The sequence below is a fragment of the Hyaena hyaena genome, unplaced genomic scaffold, assembly GCF_003009895.1.
Source record: "Hyaena hyaena isolate Hyena2069 unplaced genomic scaffold, ASM300989v1 scaffold_34, whole genome shotgun sequence".
In the NCBI taxonomy this organism is placed as follows: Eukaryota; Metazoa; Chordata; class Mammalia; order Carnivora; family Hyaenidae; genus Hyaena; species Hyaena hyaena.
The window spans coordinates 3,535,564-3,557,537 of NW_024080665.1; the positions used below are offsets into that span (position 1 = coordinate 3,535,564).

Genomic DNA, 21,974 nt, shown 5'->3' on the forward strand with positions numbered 1-21,974 from the left:
TCGGCTCAGGTCATGATCTCGCAATTCATGAAATCAAGCCCTGCATCTAGCTCTGTGCTGACAGCACAAAGCCTGCTTGGGATTCTCTCTCTGCACCTACCTTTCTCTTTCTCTCTTTCTCTCTCTCTGTCTCTCTCCCTCCCTCCTTCCCCCCCCCAAAATAAATACACTGTAAACAAATTTTATTGAAAAAAAATCCTTCAAAAATGAAAGAAAAGAGGTTCCTGAGGATATGGCAGAGTAGGAAGCACCAGGAATCTGTATCCCCAACTAGAAACAACTGCACTGGCCGACTCTGTCTAATGTGACTATTTTGGAACTCTGGAATATACTGAAAGCTTACAACCTCCAGGGGAAGGCTTGCACATGAACCAGGGTTAATTTTGGTCAATTTTAGGTCTTACTAACCAATCCCCACTCCAGCCACATAGCAAACAACTGTGTATAGTTCTAAAAGGAGCCTTAACAGTAGCTTGTGAGAGCCAGAGTGGCAAAAACAACCCCATACTCCAAATATAGGGGATCTGTGCTCTGGCCACTGTTTGCTGCTTTTTGCCACAGAAGGGTACCCAGAAAGGCAAGCAGCCATTGTTGTACCTACTCCCACTCTTGCAAAGTCCTCCCCTTCTGGCTGAAGTGATTGCTGGGAAATTTAAAAGACTAACACTCTTTTTAGTCTCCTTCGTTTTCTCCTTTTCTTAGACATTAAAGACCAGCACATTACAAACTGCCACATATATGAGGACAATTAGAAAGTGACTGTGCATTCTCAAGGAAAGGATCAGAAAACCTGAGAAAACCTTAATATTACACCTCAGGCTGACTCACAGCTCAGAGACATCCTACAGTGATTTAAAAATAATAACAGTAATAACAAAATAGGGGGACGAAGAGTGTCTGATTTCCAGTATTACATTATTAGATTCAAATGTCCAGTTTTCAATAAACAAAATAATAAAGAAACAGGAAGTATGGCCCATTCACAGATGGCAGATATACTACAAAAAGACTTTAAAATAATCATCTTAAAAATACTCAAAGAACTAAAGGAAGATGGGAATAAAGTCAAGAAAACAATGTATGAACACAAGGGAAATATTAATAAAGACTTAAAAATCTAAAAAAGAAACCAAAAAAGAAATTCTGGAACTGAAAAGTACAATAACTGAAATGAAAAAGTGACCAGAAAGATTCAAAGGCAGATTTAAGCAGGCAAAAGAAGGAATAAGTGAACTTGAAAATGGGACAATAGAAGTTATTGAGTATGAGGAAAAGAAACAAAAAATATTGTTAAAAAAGGGAAGTAATGATAAGTTTTGTGTATTATTTTATCACAATTTTTAAAAAAATTACCAAAGAAAAAGGCTACAATATAACATTTACTTGGTAATGCAATGTAAGTGAAATAACGGTTTTCTTGGTAAATAAGTATATTTCAGAGTGGAAAAATGAAAAATTAAATAATGTTTACTAATACAAATTACATTTGTAAAAAAATGTTTATTTAAAACATTAAAAGAATTTTTAATAAAATATGAAATTGAGTAACTTATCTAGATTTGTGAGTATAAGCTCATATCTCACTATATTTATGGATTTGAACAATATATGAGAAATTAAGGTCTACAGAGTTAACCTTTACTGTATTGTAAGAATTTATAATACATTTTATAAGATTTATAAGAATTACTTAAGTATTCTGAAAATATTTCAGTCAGATAACTACAGTACCAAAACAATATATTAAATGTATAAATGCATTTTAAAACATCTAAATTAAATGGAATTAAGTATTATTTAGAGGTCCTCAAAAATGATAGTTAGAACAGTAGACTTATAGGATACAAAATCAATGTACAGAAACCTGTTGCATTTCTCTAACATTAATAAGGAAGCAGTAAAGGTAAATTAAGAAAATAATCCCATTTACAGGGGACCCTGGGTAGCTCAGTCAGTTAAGTATCTGACTTCAGCTCAGGTCATGATCTCACACACAGTTTGTGAGTTTGAACCCTGTGTCCAGCTCTGCGCTGACAGTTCAGAGCCTGGAGCCTACTTTAGATTCTGTGTCTCCCTCTCTCTGCCCCTCCCCTGCTCGCATTCTGTCTGTCTGTCTCTCTCTCTCAAAACTAAACATTAAAAAAAATAATAATCCCATTAATAATTACAACACAAAGAATAAAATATCTAGTAATAAACTTAACCAGGGAAGTGAAAGGCTCATACTCTGACAAAATGTTGATGGAAGAAATGGAAGATGACACAAACAAATGGAAAGACATTTCATGCTCACAGATTAGATGAACAAACATTGTTAAAATATCTATACTACCCAAAGTGATCTACAAATTTAATGCAATCCCTACCAAAATACCAGCAGCATTTTTCAAAGAACTAGAACAAACAATCCTAAAAGTTATATGTAACCATAAAAGGCCCCAAATAAAGCAATCTTGAAAAAGAAAAATAAAACTGGATGTATCACAATCCCAGACTTTATATTACAAAGCTGCAGTCATCAAAATAGTATGATATTGGCACAAAAACAGATACATAGATCAATAGAACAGAGCAGAAAATCCAGAAATAAACCCACAATTACATGCTCAGTTAATCTATGACAAAGCAGGAAAGAAAATCCAATGGGTAAAAGACAGTCTCTTCAACAGTGCTGGGAAAACTGAACAGCTACATGCTAAAAAATGAAACTGGACCATTCTGACGATTTTCTTACACAATACATAAAAGTGAACTCAAATAGATTAGGGACTTAAATGTGAGACCTGAAACCACAAAAATCCTAGAAGGGAGAACAGGCAAGTAATTTCTCTGACATTGGCCATAACAACATTTTTCTAGATATGTCTCCTGAGGTAAGGGAAACAAAAATTAAATTACAGGGTCTACATCAAAATAAAAAGCATCTGCACCAAAAACCATAAAATACCCAGGAATAAATTAACCAAAGAGGAGAAAAATCTATACACTGAAAACTATAGAAAGCTATGAAAGAAACTGAAGACAAAAAAAAAAAGAAAAAAGAAAAAAAAGAAAAACATTCCATGCTCCTAGATAGGAAGAATATTGTTAAAATGTCAATACTACCCAAAGCAATCTACATAGTCAATGCAATCCGTATCAAAATTAACACCAGTATTCTTCACAGAGCTAGAACGAACAATCCTAAAATTTGTATGGAACCAGAAAAGACCCTGAATAGCCAAAGCAATCTTGAAAAAGAAAACCAAAGCAGGAGGCATCACAGTCCCAGACTTCAAGCTGTATTACAAAGCCATAATCATCAAGACAATATGGTACTGGCACAAAAACAGACACTCAGATCCATAGAACAGAATAAAGAACCCAGAAATGGACCCACAAATGTATGGCCAACTCATTTTTGACAAAGCAGGAAAGAATACCCAATGGAATAAAGACAATCTCTTCAGCAAGTGGTGCTGGGAAAACTGGGACAGCGACATGCAGAAAAAGGAACTTGGATCACTTTCTTACACCACACACAAAGATAAACTCAAAATGGATGAAATGCCTAAATGTAAGACAGGAAGCCTTTAAAATCTTCAAGGAGAAAGCAGGCAAAAACTTCTTTGACCTTGGCCACAGCAACTTCTTACTCAATACATCTCTGGAGGCAAGGGAAACCAAAGCAAAAATGAACTAATGGGACCTCATCAAAATAAAAAGCTTCTGCACAGCGAAGGAAACAATCAGCAAAACTAAAAGGCAACCAATGGAATGCGAGAAAGATGTTTACAAATGACATATGAGATAAAGGGTTAGTATCCAAAATCTATAGAGAATTTATCAAACTCAACACCCAAAAAACAAAGAATCCAGTGAAGAAATTGGCAAAAGACACGAATAGATTCTTCTCCAAAGAAGACATCCAGATGGTCAACCGAAACATCAAAAAATGCTCAACATCACTTATCATCAAGGAAATACAACTCAAAACCACAATGAGATACCTGTCAGAATAGCTAACATTAACAACTCAGGCAACAACAGATTGCCAAGGATGCGGAGAAAGAGGATCTCTATTGCACTGCTGGTGGGAATGGAAACTGGTGCGGCCACTCTGGAAAACATTATGAAGGCCCCTCAAAGAATTAAAAATAGAACTACCCTATGACCCAGCAATTGCACGACTAGGTATTTATCCAAGGGATACAGGTGTGTTGTTTCGAAGGGGTATATGCATCTGAACCCTTATAGCAGTTCAGTAGCACTACTGACAACAGCCAAAGTACAGAAAGATCCCAAATGTCCATCGACGGATGAATGAATAAAGAAGATGTGGTGTATGTGTGTATACACACACACACACACACATACACACACACAAACACACACAATGGAGTATAAGTTGGCAATCAAAAAAGAATGAAATATATATATAGTATATATTGTATATAATATATAGTATTGTATATATGTATATATATACACACACAATGGAGTATAATTTGGTAGTCAAAAAAGAATGAAATCTTGCCATCTGCAACTACATGGATGGAACTAGAGGGTATTATGCTAAGCAAATTTAGCCAGTTGGAGAAAGACAAATAGCCTGACTTCATATGACTTCACACATAAGGGAAGGGAAGTAAAAATAATATAAAAAAAGAGAAAGGGACAAAACATAAGAGATCTTAAATACAGAGAACAAACAGGATTGCTGGAGGGGTTGTAGGAGGCGAGATGGGCTAAATGAGTAAGGGGCACTAAGGATCCTGAAATTATTATTGCACCATTATAACTAACTTAGATGTAAATTTAAAATAAATTATTAAAATCTTAATAAAGTAAAATAAAAAGTTTCTGAACATTAAAAAAATTTTAAAAATGGGGCATCTGGGTGGCTCAGTCAGTTAAGCATCTGACTTCAGCTCAGGTCATGATCTCATAGCTCGTGAGTTCAAGCCCTGCATCAGGTTCTCTGCTGACAGCTCAGAGCCTGGAGCCCTCTTCAGATTCTATGTTTCCCTCTTTTCTGCTCCTTCCCTGCTCACACTCTTTCTCTCTCTCCTTCAAAAATTAACAAACATCAGGGCACCTGGGTGGCTCAGTTGGTAAAGCGTCTGACTTTGGCTCAGGTCAAGATCTTGCAGTTCGTGAGTTCGAGCCCTGCGTCAGGCTCTTTGCTGTCAGCTCAGAGCCTGAAGCCTGCTTCTAATTCTATGTCCCTCTCTCACTCTGCCCCTCCCCCACTCATGCTCTGTCTCTCTCTCTCTCAAGAATAAACATTTAAAATAAATAAACATTAAAAAAAAGTTTAAAGCTCTGCACAGCAAAGGAAACAATCAATAAAACTAAAAGGCAAACTATGGAATGGGAGAAGGTATCTCCAAATGACATACCTGATAAAGGGTTAGTATCCAAGATATACAAAGAACTTACAAAACTCAACACCCCAAATATAAACAATCCAATTACAAAATAAGCAGAAGACATGAATAGGTATTTCTCTAAAACCAACCAGATGGCCAACAGACACATGAAAATATGCTCAACATCACTCATCACATGGAAACGAAAATCAAAACCACAATGTGATAATCACCTCATACCTGTCAAATGGCTAAAATCCAGAAGAAACAAGTGTTGGCAAGGATGTGGAGAAAAAGGAACCCACATGCACTGTTGGTGGGAATGCAAACTGATGCAGCCAATGTGGAAAACAGTGTGGAGATCCCTCAAAAAGTTAAAAATAGAACTACCCTCTGATCCAGTAATCACAATACTGGGTATTTACCCCAAAAATACAAAAACACTAATTCAAAGGGATATGTGTACCCTATGCTTACAGCAGCATTATTTACCATAGCCAAATTATGGAAGAAACCCAAGTGTCCATTGACAGATGAGTGGATAAAGAAGATGTGGTATATAATTCAGCCATAAAAAGGAATGCAATCTTGCCATTTGCAACAATATGGATGGAGCTAAAGAGTATAATACTAAATGAAGTTAAGTCTATCAGAGAAAGACAAACATCATTTAGTTTCATTCTTATGTAGAACTTAAGAAACAAAGCAAATGAGCAAAGGATTGAAAAAGAGAGACAAACCAAGAAACAGACTCTTAACTATAGAGAATAAATTGATGGCTACCAGAGGGGAGATGGCGCAGGGGATGGGTGAAATAGGTGATGGGATTAAGAGAACACTTATGATGAGCACTGAGTAATGTATAGAATTGTTGATTCATGATATTGCATACCTGAAACTAATATAACATTGTATGTCAACTACACTGAAATTAAAATTAAAACCCTAATAAAAAAGTTAAGACTTATAAATGGAATAAGGTTTATAAACTAAAATTATAAGCTTAAGAATCAAGGTTCTGAATTTAATAAACTGAATACTTATTTTGATTTAAATCAAAGTAAAATGTTTCTAGCATACAAAAATCACTTTAAGGCACAAAATACACTTATATTTTAAAAATAAAAGGAAAATGAAAATGTTTTCATATAAATAACAGACAGGATTCTTTTCTCAATAAAGTTGTACTCTAAGAAAAATTAAAAGATATTGTTAGGCAAAAAGCAAATATCCACTGGAAACTTGGATCTACACAAAAGAATGAAAAGTACCAGAAAAGATAACTACATGAGTAAACATTTAAAACTTTTTTCTCATTTTTAATCTTTAAAAAGATAATCAACCATTTAAAGCAAAAATTAAGACAATGAATTGTAGGATTCATGACAGTAACAGGTCACATGGGCGAGGCGAGATGGAAGTATACTGTTAAAAAAGATTTGTATTTTATACACAAAAAAAGTATATTTAGAGAAAGAGCTGAAATGTTAAAAATCATATTGTAACTCCAGGGCAACCCCTAAGACAAAAGGTATAGCTAATAAGCAAACAGTGGAGATAGAGTCCTAAAAAAAATACTCCATTAGTCTAAAATTAGACAGGAAATAAGAAAACAAAGAGCAAAATAGTAGGCACTCACCTCAGGTATAAAATATAAGGAGGGTGCCAAAAATTCAGTAAGCAAGATAAATACTATTTTAATGCAATATTTTTAAAATCTAAATTTAGGAAAAATCCATGACAAACAAAATGCCAAATTTCAAACACAGAATTAATGACTTCACCTTTTGCCTCGGCTCTATTATGGTTTGGCATGGCACATCTTTACTGAAATATCTGACATCTTGTTCATCATGGATATTAAAGAGCAGGCAATACTGAAATTAATGATCTCTCTCTCTCATACACACATACATACACACACACACACACACACACACACGTGTGGACATGCACACACTTGCTTGGTACGACATTTATACTTCCTTCCCCTAAAAAGTTAGTAGAGATTGAGTTGGAGGGGGAAAATGGGCAATAAGGCCCACACAAGCTTGCTGCGATCTTTCAGTCTCTCTGCTTCAACTTCCTTTGACTCGCAGTGGGTCAACATTTCTCCTTTTAGCTCACAGGAGATCAACATTGCCTCCGAAAACAGGATTTAGTGTCTCTGAGAGGTGTTGCTCCATGCTTAGGGTATCTAGCTGGGCCTTTATGCTATAAACCTCAGCAGCCAAAAGTCTTTGCATAGATTTTATCAAGGCCTCCCATATGCTTTCTCTCAGACACTAAACACCCGTATACCTTACTTGCTTTTGACGTATAGACACGCCTCCTCTTTTTCAAATGTATCTTAAAAATATCACATTCAAAGGAAAACTTTATATAAACATATGTGACATATCATTGAAACAATGTATTTGCAATTTTACAAAATGGGGTGAACACTGTCAAAACAAGTTCACTTTGGGGGGTAGGGATTAGACTTTCTTTACAGATATTTTATCACAGAACTCAAAAATTCCATCATTTTGAGAGTAAGAAGAGATGGTAGGAGTGAGCAAAAGAAAACCATATAGGAAACAATCCAGAAAGGAATAAAATCATGATAGTATGATACTCTGGAAGCCAAATTGAAAGTGCTTTTTATTTTTATTTTTTTAATATTGTTTTTATTTATTTCTAGGAGAGAGAGAGACAGCATGAGCGGGGGAGGGTCAGAGACAGAGGGAGACACAGACTCTGAAATAGGCTCCAGGCTCTGAGCTGGAGGTCAGCACAGAGCCCGACGCGGGGCTCGAACCCACGAACCGCAAGATCATGACCTAAGCCAAAGTCGGACGCTTAACCGACTAAGCCACCCAGGCGCCCCTGAAAGTGCTTTTTAAGTGAGGGAGTAATTCAAATGCTAAGAGCTTGACTCTTCCCCTCATTTTACTGAGCTATAACTGACATACTGTTGTATTTGTTTTAAGTGTATAAAATAATGATTGTGTGTGTATGTATAAAATGATTATATATGTATAAAATGAGTGCATACACACACATATGCACACGCACGCACACACACAGGTTGACCTTTTAAATTATTGTTTTTTCTCTAAGAACTTTTATTTCCATACGGTTCTTCCTTATTCCTTCCATTTCTTTGCTAAGACTTTCTACTTTTTCATTTGTTTAATGAGTGTTCATAATTGTTTGTTTGAGATACTTTATGATAGCTGCTTTAAAATTCTTAGATGATTCCAACATCTGTTTCTCTTGAAATTATTAATTACCTTTTCTCATTTAAGCTGAGATTTTTTTTTTGCACATTTTGATATGATGAAAACTTTGGATTGGATCCTTGGCATTTTGGGTATCATTAAATCCTCATTGCTATTTAAATTTATTTTAGCAGTCAACATGTTTAGGTACACATGTCCTGGCCCACGTTTGTGGGCCCTGGTTTAAAAGCCAATTCAGGTTTTGAGGACTTTGCAGTGCTTTTCTGGACTTTCCCACTATGTGCTACCCAATGGTAAATCTAAAACCCAGATGGTATTCCAGACCAATGTTCCACGAGCAAATCTGCTGTGCTGTTTCTGTGGGGTTTCATGAATTAATTACACAATGGTCTACCTATGATTTTATGTACCAGTTTTAAAAATCCCTTTCTCCAACATGTTTTGCTACAATCCTCTCTTGCCATTTTTTTTTAGAATGACAGCCAATGGAAGAAAGACATGGTTTACGTTTTCTGATGTATGTTATGAGTGTCACTTGATTTTAAATAATGAATAAAAAGAATGAGAACTATGCTTGTCAAAAAAAAAAATCCCTTTCTCCAACACAGCACTGCATTTCCTCAGATAATTAAACACAAACTTACTATATGTTTCAGCAATTCCACTTGAGTATATCCAAAAGGAATTTAAAGCAAATATAAAAAATATATTTTTGGACTCATGTTCATAGCAGCATTATTCAAAATAGCCAAGATGTGGGGCACCTGGGTGGCTCAGTCGGTTAAGTGGCTGACTTCAGCTCAGGTCATGAACTCATGGTTCATGAGTTCGAGCTCCGTGTCAGGCTCTGTGCTGACGGCTCAGAGCCTGGAGCCTGCTTCTCATTCTGTGTCTCCCTCTCTCTCCATCTCTCCCCTGCTCATGCTCTCTCTCTCAAAAATAAATAAACGTTAAAAACTTTTTTTTAAATAGCCAAGATGCGGGAGCAATCCACCAGCAAATGAAAAGATAAGTAAAATATGTTATATACACACCACAGATTATTATTCAGCCTGAAATGGGAAGAAAACCGTGTCACATGGATGAAACTCGAGGACATTATGCTAAGTGAAATAAGTCACAAAAAAGACAAATACTGTATGATTCCACTCCTGTGGTATCTAAAGTAGTCAAATTCATAGAAACAGAAAACGGAATGGTGGTTATCAGGGACTAAGGCAGGGAGAAAATAGTTTTGTTTTTTTAAAAAAAATACCAGTAGAGTTAACAGTGTTTTACTCTTTTCAGGTGTATAACATAGTGATTCAGCAATTCCATACATCACCCACTGCTCATCACAAGTGCACTCCTTCATCTCCATCACCTGTTTTCACCCACACTTCCTCTCTGGTAACCATCAGTTTGTTCTCTATAGTTAAGAGTCTGTTTGTCTCTTTTTTCCCCCTTTGTTCATTTGGGTTTTTTCCCTAAATTATATGTATGAGTGAGATCATATGGTGGTTGTCTTTCTCTGACTAACTTACTTCATATAACATTATACCCTCTAGCTCCATCCATGTCATTGTAAATGGCAAAATTTCATTTCTTTTATGGCTGAGTAATATTCCATTGTGTATATATACAGTACATCATCTTTATCCATTTATATGTCAATAGTCACTTGGGCTGCTTATATAGTTTGGCTATTAAAATAATGCCGCTATAAACACAAGGTACATGCATTGCTTTAAATTACTGTTTTTTTTTTTTGTATTTTGGGGGGGAAATACCCAGTAGTGCAATTATTGGATAGTAGGGTAGTTCTATTTTTAACTGAGAGATCTCGATTCTGTCTTGACAGATATGTACTTTTTGTTACTTGTTTTTGTGGTTCTTTTTATCGTTTTTATCTGAGTTGTCTTCTCTCTTTTTTGGTCCACTGGTTTTCTTAGTGATATACCTGGATTCTTTTCTCTTTATTCTGTGCATATCTATTAGTGGTTTTTGATTTGTCGTTACCATTAGGTTTGTATACAATATCTTCTGCATTTAGCAGTCTATATTGTTGATTGCTGTTTAAGTTTGAACCCATTCTTTACTCCTTTCTCCCTGTTTTATATCTTTTTGTAAATCCCTTGACTAATGTTTTACAGAAATACTTATTTCTACTGTTTTTGTGTTTCCTACTTTCCATACTCTCACTTATGGTCTTTCCTTTCTACTCAAGAGTTCTCTTTAATATTTCTTTCAGGGCTGGTTTAGTGGTCATGAACTCCTTTAGTTTTTGTTTGTCTGAGAAACTATCATTCTATTCTGAACGATAGCCGTGCTGCAGAGAGTATTTTTGGCTATAGTATTTTTGGCTTTGAATATATCATTCCATTCTCTTCTGGCTTGCAAAGTTTCTGCTGAAAAATCTGATAGCCTTATAGGGTTTCTTTTGTATGTAACTGTCTTTTCTCTTGCTGCTTTTAAGATTTTTTCTTTATCATTACTTTCTACCACTTTGATTACTGTGTGTCTTGGTGTGGGCTTACTTTGGTTGATTTTGTTGGGGTATCTCCAAGCCTCCTGGATTTGGATAGCTGCTTCCTTCCCCAGATTAGGGAAGTTTTCAGCTCTTATTTCTTCAAAGAAACTTTCTGCCCCTCCTCTTCTCTTTCTTCTCCTTCTAGGAAACCTATAATGTGAATGTTATTATGCTTGATGGAGTCACTGAGTTTCCTAAGTCTATTCTCATTTTCATAATTCTTGTTTCTCATTTGTTCTGTCTGATTACTAATTTCTATTACTCTGTGTTTGTCTTCTAGAGTATTAAGCCACTCCTCCACTTCTTTCAGCCTATTTATTCCATTAAGTGTCTTTTTATTTATTGTGTTCTTCATCTCTGAAGGGTTCTGTATGTTTTCTATCTCTATTTTAAGGGTCTCACTGATGGCCTTCACTCTCTTCGAAGTCCAGTGAGTATCTTTATGATCATTACTTTAAATTCTCTTTTAGGCATGTTACTTACATCTGTTTCACTTAGGTCTCTTCCTGTGGTTTTATCCTGTTCATTTGTGACATATTCCTCTGTCTCCTCATTTTGCCTTGCTCTTTATGTCTGTTTCTGTGTGTTAGGAAAGTCAGCTATGTCTCTTGCTCTGGAAAGTAGTTGGCAGGATGTACACCTTTAAGTAGGTGAATTTCATCCAGTTTTGTGTTTTTGTTTTTTATAACTCTTAGAAAAACAGGATGGAATCTGCTTACTCCATCTCATCTGGAACAGAAGTTCCAGTAGCTATACTCCTTTGGGTGCTCTTTCACCTCTTTTGGTAGTTAGCCACATTTTACTACTTAGTAATTCTTGTTATCACATTTTTCCTGTTCAAGTTACTGCTGTGGTATTTGTGTCCTGACTGGACTCTGACTGATATGCAATGTTTGGTTATGATAAAGCTTAGGATATGACCATAAACGTGGATGGTGCAGGAACAACAAGCCAAGACACTGAGGGGTTGGAAGGATCATCTACATCAACGTTGAAGTCACAGAAATAATAGAAGAGAGAAAGACAGTATGCCAAGAGCTCATTGGCTCAGCACCTTTACCACATTATGCCATGGCCACCAGGCACTTCAACAAATGGATCCAGGAGCTCTGATAGAATATCTCTCTTTTTAATTCTGAGTCAAACATTCTGCATGAAACAGCTGTCATTGTTGGGTAACATCAAGATGCCAGTCAGCAGTCAGGAAATCTAGTTTTAATTCTGGCTTTATCATTTACATCCTAGCCTCAACGACCTTAATAACACATTTCCCTTATTTGAATCTAGGTTCAAACCACATTCCCTCATCTGTGAAATAGAATGGTAACTTCTCTTCTGTTTGCCCCACAGAAAGGCTGTAAGGGGAATTTGTACATGCCACATTGTCTAATATACCTATGCTACAGATGAAGCCTCTCTATTTCCAGTTGCCCAGGTACATAGGTTCTCCAGCAAAGCAGGTCTTTGTGTCCTCACCCCTACTCTAATCCAAGTCTTCTCTTGTTTTCTCTTGGACACTGCTATAGTCTATTACCTTTCTCCCTGACAATTCTCCCTCATACACTGCCAGGTGAGCTTTTCTGAAACAATAAAGTGATCTGTCCTCTAAAATCTACCATAGCTACCTATTACACATTTTGGGATCTCCATGATCCAGCCTTAGTGAGCCTTACAGCCATACCTCTTCCTCATATAGCCCTCTCCTGTCCCCAGAGCATAGCACTTTTAGAACGTATACAGGTTAGCTTGTTAATCGACAAACTTATATTTCTCATTTAGATGCCTTGGAGTAAACTGTTTCTTCTGCCTGGAATACCTTCTTTCTCTGACTGGTAAAATAATATTTTCCCCTCAAGACAACACAAACACAATTCTGAGGACACAGATCTTTTTCACACAATAGGTGGTAGCCTTATCCTCCACTGAGGTTCCCCTGCATTTGACTTATTCATCTCGGGAAGGAACTCACCACAAACTGTTTTATACCCTAGCTGTTATAAACATGCCATGTCTCCTTCACTGGATGGCAACACCTCTTAGGCAGGGCTACATCTTATTTGCCTCTTTCTAGCACTCAGAAGAAGGCCTAGAATATGGTAGGTGCCCAGGGAATGTTAAGTAGATTGCTAAGACAGTGTATGTGGTTTAAGCTGTTAGAATGGTTTGCAATGAGGACAAATCTGAATTATGTACAGAGGCTATATAGCAGGTATATGATTTCTGAGACTATGTTGAGAATGTAGGGGTACAGATGTATGGTTCATAAGGAAGAAGTGGTTTGTGTGTGCCAATGAACACCGGACAAACTTCCCAGAGCCTGCCCTGTCTACAACTTGGGCCACGCCATTTGTCTTCCATGGCATTGGCTTTATCTCCTCCCTGCTTTCCTACCTTAATTGTATATCACTCTCCAGCCCACAGGCTCCTTGTTCAACAGCTTTCTCAAAGGACATCATGGTATTCTCAGGCCCCAACTGTGAAAGAAAAAAAATCAGTCCCTATACCTCAGAGTCTCTCTTCCCAACATTCCGTTATGGCTGGGAGGGAGTGCAGTAATGAAACCACTTTAGGAAGCTGAGTCTGAATCCCTCGGCAATTTTTTCAAAGAGCCTACCTTATATACTCCTCTACTCAATCTGATTCTGGGACTCTGCTCATGTGAGGCAATGTCACTGGGCACAGCAGAGCAAAACTAAAAGTTAGGTGACTTGGGTTCAAGTCCAACCTCTACAATTAACTCCTTATTCTTGTCATTTCAAGCCAGCCCCTTTACCTCTGCAGGGATTCCTATGGTTCTGAGGTCCCATTCTCTCATCCACACACCCCATGCAAACCTCTACTCATCATGCTCAGACCTACCATGGGTGCACCTCTATGTCCAAAGAAGTCTGGCTTGGGTCCCAATTTATCTTTCTCCTGAATGCAGGGAGAGTGAATTCCCCATGGCACAAAATAGAGACATAAAAGAATAAGGAAAAAAGGCAATCCAATAGCCACCTGGAGAGCTGAAAAATTAGAGAAGGAAGTGAGAAGAAAGCAGAAGATGAATGGAGCACTATCTCCAGCAACTGACTATCCCAGCAGTAGTCAGTAAATACCTAGTCTATTGGTTTCATAGACTCTGTGAACTGGCTGATTTACTCTCTATTTATGTCACATCCTCACTTATTTTCAGTGATTTAGAAGTACAGGGCTATCCAAATACAAGCATCATTATTAAGAAAAAAAAATACTGGAGCCGTACATTTACAAAGAAATGAGCTGTGCAGGAGGTAGGATGAAGAGAAAATGTTATGTTAAGAATACTTTCTCAGGTGGAAGAGTAGTTTGGCTCATTCTGAGAAAGCCCTGAAGCTTGTAAAGATAGGCCTAAAGTGCCCATATTTAAGGCTGAGCAATATTAGTGGAAGAGGAATTAGCTGAATCTGAGTTCAAAGCCAGACTCTATCACTTTATAATTGTGTCACTAAGGACATGTTGCTTAACCTCTCTAGGTCATCATTTTCTTCATTCTGAAAAATGGGGCTATCTTGCTAAAAACCTACCTCACAGAACTGATAGGACAGTGATGAGTCATAACAGGTAATCAGTAAGTATTAGGCATTTGCTCTTGTTACTCTCTCCCCCGCCCCCTCCGCCACAGGCTGTCCACAATACCTATTATCACTGGTCATGTCCCCAACACTTACTATTTTAGACCTCTGAGAATTTTACCCATTTGCACATTTTTAAGTTACCACTTATGCTCCAGTCACATGCAAATCTAGATTTCCAGCTCTAACCTCTCAACTTTGTGAGTATATTATATTCCTTGGCTCTTTCTCTGTCATAATATGCCATCTTGAATCTTCTCATTCTAACTAAAATTTAGGAAATGAAAAAGAAGAGTTCATTATTATCCCCTTTAAGATCTTGTCCCAGAAACATTTCCTAAAATTCACCCTCTACTTACTCATACACACCTGTACAAGCACACAATGGCAAAAGTATCAAGCCAGTCTTTCTTTTGACTGCATCCTTCCACAGTCAGCAAGTAAACACTCTTGTTTAACCAATAGTAAAAAGAGAAAGGTAGAGAAAAGAAGAACCTAATTTCTTTTAGCAAAGGTGCTGAAAGATAACTTCATTCTCAAAACAATTTAGTATAAGGCTCTGATTCTCTTTTGTTTCCATGATATTAGGGCAAAGAAAAGAATGGCGAAGAAATGAGTGGCAGAGGCAGACATTTCTGCTTCTGCTGTAAGGTGCCAGGTGTGACAGTGTCTCAGAGGAGACTGCCTTGAATCACTAGGATGGAACCAAGGGTATCTGGACATATCATAAGTTCATTAGTTGAAACTAGGAATATTTGATACAAACAAAAGAACTGTGACTTGCACCATCACTGGTCAAATTAAGATGTACCTCTATTCTCACCCCACCCTCAAACCATTCCCAGACAATATGTAATGACATAGACAAAATTCTTATTTCTCTAGAAGAAGAATCCCTCTTCAGAAGGAGACTTTTGGATTAGGGAAATGCTATGACAGGCCACATATGATTATGAATCCAATCATAAAGCGCATGTCCAAGGAATAAGTTAAATGAATTTCCAAGAGGTACAGTGGTAGCTATCTACCAAGCTTGCATTTTGCTGAGTGGAGAATACAAGCTAACATCAGAGATGAAAGAATCAGGCAGGGTTCCACCCACATGACATACCTTCTTCTTCCAAATGGATCAAGTAGAAGGCCACAGGCCAGGAAAGGATAACCATCACAGTTATGCCACTCAGGTGCATATAGGGAGCAAAGATCTGGGAGAAAGCCAAAAGTTAGTCTGAACACATCTAGACAGACAGTGCTAAACCTATAGGATGATGCTTACCTGCAGTGACAGGCCCGCTGTCATCCACCTGTCTCGCCAGAGCTTGCATAAAATCCACAAAAAAATTGAGCATAGCAGAATCACTAGCAGAATCAGGATCTGGGGAAACAAAGAGAATCTCCTGACTTCCAGGCATTAGGACTGAATTCAGAACTCTCCTTGGGGATTGTATGTATGTCCCAATAATGTCAGGGACCTTACTCCTTTATCCTTCTAATCTGTCTTGCAAATCCCCAATATGGACTGGATCCAATCACTTAGCTTCTTTGTACACAAGTCTTTCCTGGACAGCATGACTGGAAAAGAATTACTGAGCTATGTGGTTTAATGCCTTTACTAATTTATCATCTGCAGCCTCAGCTGAGCCCTTAACATTGCTTGGCATCTCTCACTCAACTTCAGCAATGGCCATTACAAATGTTCACTACTTGTTTATATATGACTCTATACAATCACAAGCAAATAATATTTTGTAATTGTCTTTTCAGTATATGTTTTCCCCAAAGGACTATAACACTCATGATATCAAGGACAATGCTTGTTCATGATTATATCCAACATAACTTTAAGTTTTTGCCCTTTAAAGACAAATGTTTTTTAACATCTGTGCTGCCCTCTAAATATTTAGTTACCTCCTTTCCATTACCTATTAAGGTAATTGAATCCATAATTAAACCTTCTCATAACGTATCTCCAGGCTTTGTTGGCTTAAATGGTTAATGTACCAAACATTTAAGGAACAAATATTTCCAATCTTTAACAAACTCTCCCAGAGAATAGAAAAAAGGGAACACATTCTAACTTGTGTTCTATAGCCAACAAAACATTCACACCCAAAGTCAAGAAGGACATTACAAAAAAGAAAAAGGCATACCTCAGACATATTCCAGACCCCCACAATAAAGCAAGTATTACACTAAAGCAAGTCACATCAATTTTTTGCTTTCCTAGAGCATACAAAAATTATGCTTACACTATACTGTAGTCTATTAAGTGTGAAATAGCATTATGTCTTTAAAAAACAATGTATATCTGTTAAAAAGGCTGTCTTTTTTCCATTGGATATTCTTTCCTGCTTTGTCAAAGATTAGTTGGCTGTAGACCTTTGGGTCCAGCTCTGAGTTTTCAATTCTATTCCATTGTTCTATGTGTCTATTTTTGTGCCAGTACCATACTGTCTTGATGATGACAGCTTTGTAGTAGAGGCTAAAGTCTGGGATGGTGATACCTCCAGTTTTGGTTTTATTTTTCAGTATTACTTTGGCTATTCAGGGTCTTTTGTGGTTCCATAAAAATTTTAGGACAGTTTGTTCTAGTTTTGAGAAGTATGCTCAGGAAACTAACAATAGAACTCCCCTATGACCCAACAATAGCACTGCTAGGAATTTACCCAAGGGATACAGAAATGCTGATGCATAGGAGCACATGTACCCCAATGTTCATAGCAGCACTCTCAACAGTAGCTAAAACATGGAAAGAGCCTAAGTGTCCATCAACGGACGAATGGATCAAGACAATGTGGTTTATCTATACGATGGAAAACTCCATGGCAATGAGAAAGAATGAAATCTGGCCATGTGTAGCAACATGGATGCACTTTGAGGGTGTTATGCTGAGCGAAATAAGTCAGGCAGAGAAGGACAAATATCCTATGTTTGCATGTATAGGAGGATTAGGAGGAACTTAACGGAGGACCATGGGGGAGAAGAAAGGGGGAAATGGTAGGGGAAAGGGAGAGAGGCAAACCATGAGAGACTCTTGAATGCTGAGAACAAACTGAGGACTGATGGATGTGGGGGGGGGGAGGGGGGAGATGAGAATGGAGGAGGGCACTTGGGATGAGCACTGGGTGTTATATGGAAACCAACTTGACAATAAACTATTTGTAAAAATAAAAAAAAACAATGTATATACCTTAATTCAAAATTACTTTATTGCTAAAAATGTTAACCATCTTCTGAGCTTTCAGTGAGTCATAACATTTTTGCTGATGGAAGGTCTTGCCTCAGTGTTGATGGCTGCCAACTCAGGGTGGTGGCTGCTGAAGGCAAGGGTGGCCTGAGCAATTTCTTAAAATAAGACAAGAATGAAGTTTGCTCCATCCACTGACTCTTCCTTTCATGATTTTCTGAGCAAGTGATGCTATTTGACAGCATTTCACCCACAGTAAAACTTCTTTCAAAACTGAAGTGCATCCCCTCAAACCCTGCCATTGCTTTACCAACTAAGTGTATATAATATTTTAAATCCTTTGTGTCATTTCAACAATCTTCACAGCATCTTCATTAGGAGTAAATTCCATCTTGAGAAATCACGTTCTTTGCTCATCCATAAGAAGTAACTCCTTGGGGCTCCTGGGTTTCAGTCAGTTAAGTGTCTGACTCTTGATTCTGGATCAGGTCATGATCCCAGGGTTGTGAGACTGACCCCACAGTGGGCTCTGCACTGGGCGTGGAGCCTGCTTGGGATATTCTTTCTGCCTCTGCCCCTTCCACGTTCACACACATGCTCTCTCTTTAAAAAAAAAAAAAAAAAAAGTAACTCCTCACCCATTCAAGTTTTATCATGAGATTATAGCAATTCAGTCACATCCTCAAGCTCCACTTCTAATTCTGGTTCTCTTGCTATTCCTACCATGTCTGCAGTTACTCCCTCCACTCAAGTCTTGAACCCATTAAAGTAATCCATGAGCTCTGGAATCCACTTCTTCCAAACTCCTGTTCATGTTGATATTTTGACCTCTTCCCATGAATCACAAATGTTCTTCAGGACATCCTGAATGTTGAATCCTTCCAGAAGGTTTTCAATTTACTTTGCCCAGATCCATAAGAGGAATCACTATCTGCAGTAGCTATAGCCCTTATGAAATGTATTTCTTAAATAATAATAAGGCTTGATAGTCAATATGACTCCTTGATCCATGGGCTGCAGATTGGATTAGCAGGCACAAAAACAACACTCATTTCATTGTACATCTCTAGCAGATCTTTTGGGTTACCAGGTGTTGTCAATGAGCAGTAATATTTTGAAAGAAAAATTTTTCTGAGCAGTTGGTCTCAACAGTGGGCTTAAAATATGCAGTAAGCCATGTTGTAAACAGATGTGCCGCCATTTAGGCTTTGTTGTTCCATTTATAGAGCAATGGCAGAGTAGATTTAGCATAATTCCTCAGGAGCCTAGGTTTTCTAGAACAGTAAATGACACTGACTTTAACTTAAAGCCACCAGCGACATTAGCCCTTAAAGAGAGTAAGCCTGTCCTTTCAAGCTTTGAAGCCAGACACTGACTTCTCCTCTCCAGCTAGAAGTCCTAGATGGCATCTTCTTCTTCTTCTTTTTTTAAATTTTAAATAGTTTATTGTCAAGTTGGTTTCCATATAACACCCAGTGCTCATCCCCACAAGTGCCCTCCTCCATGTCCATCACTCCCCTCCCCCTCTCCCCACCCCATCTGCCCTCAGTTTGTTCTCGGCATTCAAAAGTCTCTCATGGTTTGCCTCCCTCCCTCTCCCCCACTATTTTTCCCCTTCCTCTCCCCCATGGTCGTTTGTTAAGTTCCTCCTAATCCTCCTATATCTGCAAACATAATGTACCTGTCCTTCTCTGCCTGACTTATTTCGCTCAGCATAACACCCTCAAGTTCCATCCATGTTGCTACACATGGCCAGATTTCATTCTTTCTCATTGCCATGTAGTATTCCATCATATAGATAAACCACATCTTCTTGATCCATTCATCAGTTGATGGACACTTAGGCATCTTCTAATACAAGGCTGTTCTGTCTATATTGAAAATCTGTTGTTAAATAACCTATTAACAAAACAGAACCAACCCAACACAAATCTTCATGAATTATCTTAGCTATGTCTTTTGGGTAACTTGCTGCACCTTCTACATCAAAACTCGCTGCTTCACTTTGCACTTTTACGTTACAGAGACAGCTTCCTTCCCTAAACCTCATGAACCAACTTCTGTTTGCTTCAGACTTCTCTTCTGCAACTTCTTCACCTCTCTTCACCTTCAAAGAATTGAAGAGAGTTAAGGCCTTCCTCCGGATTAGGCTTTGGCTTACAGAAATGCTGTAGCTGGTTTGATTTTCCATCAGACCATTAAAACTTTCTTCATATCAGCAATAAGGCTGTTTTGCTTCCTTATAATTCTTGTGTTTATCAGAACAGCACTTTTGATTTCCTTCAAGGACTTTGTCTTTGGATTCATAGCACGGCTGGTGCAAGAGGTCTAGCTTTTGGCTTATCTCAGCTTTTGACATGTCTTCCTCACTGAGCTTAATCATTTCTACCTTTTGATTTAACATGAGAGATGGGACTATTCCTTTTACTGGATCACCTTTAGAGGCCATTATAGGGCTATTAATTGGCCTAATTTCAATATTGTCATGTCTCGGGAATAGGGAGTCTTGAGGAAAGGGAGAGAGACCAAGGTATGGCCAGTAGGTGGAGCAGTCAGAATACACACATTTATCAATTAAGTTCACCATCGTATATAAGGGTGTGGTTCATGGTGACCCAAAACATTTACAATAGTAACACAAAGATCACTGATCACAGATCATCACAACAAATATAATAATAAAGAAAAAGTATGAAATATTGTAAGAATTACCAAAATGTGATACAGGACACAAAGTGAGTAAATGTTGTTGGGAAAATGGTGCCAGTGACTTGCTGGACACGGGGTTGCCACAAACCTTCAATTTATAAAAAACAGTATCTGCAAACTGCAATAAAGTAAATCATAGTGAAATAAGGTATGCCTGAACATGCCAATCTCTCCTCTGCACATAGATGCAAAAACCTTAAATAACCTATTGACAAAACAGAAGCATCCCAACACAAAGGTAAATTGTCATATCAGACTCACGTGAATCTCATAGGATTCTATGATCTATCCAACAACGAACTTACTAATGATTCCAAGGATGCAGGCAATTATAAGGTACATATAAAACATATTCCCTTGGAGAAATGTGATCCTGTCAAATGCAGCTACTCTTAAAAAGGTCTTAGGATGCATTCTGATTTTGGGACTTAAAATGTGGGGTGTGTTTTTTTCATTGAAATACAGTTGACACATGATGTTACATCAGTTTGGGGTATACAACATAATGACTGAATAAGTCTCTCTCTCTATATATATATATATCGATATGCTCACCACAAGGAGAGCCGCCATCTATACCACACAACACTACTACAGTACCGTTGATTATATTCCCTATTCTGTACAACCTTTCATCTCTGTGACTTATTCACTCCATAACTGGAAGCTAGAGCTCCCACTCCCCCGGTCATTTCCCCTTTTAGCTTATCCCCTGCTCCCTCCCCTCTGGCAACCACCAGTTTGTTCTCTGTATTCATGGATCTGTTTCTGCTTTTTGTTTGTTCATCTGTTTTGTTTTTTTGAATCCACATACAAGCAAAATCATATGGCATTTACCTTTCTCTATTTCACTTAGTATAATACCCTCTAGGTCCATCTATGTTGTTGCAAATGGCAAGATCTCATTTTTTATGGCTGTATAATATTCCATTATGTATGTATACCACATCTTCTTTACCCATTCATCTATCGACATTCAGGCTGCTTCCATATCTTAGCTACTGTAAATAATGCTACAACAAACACAGAGGTGCATATATCTTTTGAAATTAGTGTTTTTCATTTTCTCTGAGTGTAAGGTATGTTTTGAGTAGTTATGTGAAAACATTGCTTCAAAGAAGAAGCCTTTTTGGTTACGAGGCATCCTTATCTTATATCCCACTAATAATTATATCCAGCAAGCCATGTCTCCCACCTTACATATATCTATAAATTCCAGAATTATTCACAATAAGCAACCCTGATTTACATCTAGCGGGTTATATCCTGCTAGCTAGAAATTTTCAGTGACAAGGACCCTATATGCCTTTTGGCTAACAAATATCCTTAGCGTGTTTATCAGGAGGTTGGGTTACTATTAAGTTTTTTTTTTTTGTTTTTTTTTTTGTTTTTTTTTTTTTT

At 37.5% G+C, this 21,974-nt stretch overlaps 1 protein-coding gene across 6 annotated transcripts in view; it reads right to left on the reverse strand.

The window, feature by feature from the left end:
• The window catches only part of GDPD4 (glycerophosphodiester phosphodiesterase domain containing 4), a 155,173-nt gene that overhangs the window by 97,424 nt on the left and 35,775 nt on the right, over positions 1 to 21,974 (reverse strand). For all 6 annotated transcript variants that reach the window (XM_039228674.1, XM_039228676.1, XM_039228672.1 and 3 more), the window contains 5 exons: positions 15,954 to 16,052; positions 15,789 to 15,882; positions 14,867 to 14,944; positions 13,944 to 14,089; positions 13,476 to 13,558 (listed from right to left, as the gene is read on the reverse strand). In XM_039228674.1, coding sequence (XP_039084605.1) covers positions 13,476 to 13,558; positions 13,944 to 14,089; positions 14,867 to 14,944; positions 15,789 to 15,882; positions 15,954 to 16,052 — 500 coding nt within the window. The remainder of the gene's footprint in view (positions 1 to 13,475; positions 13,559 to 13,943; positions 14,090 to 14,866; positions 14,945 to 15,788; positions 15,883 to 15,953; positions 16,053 to 21,974) is intronic.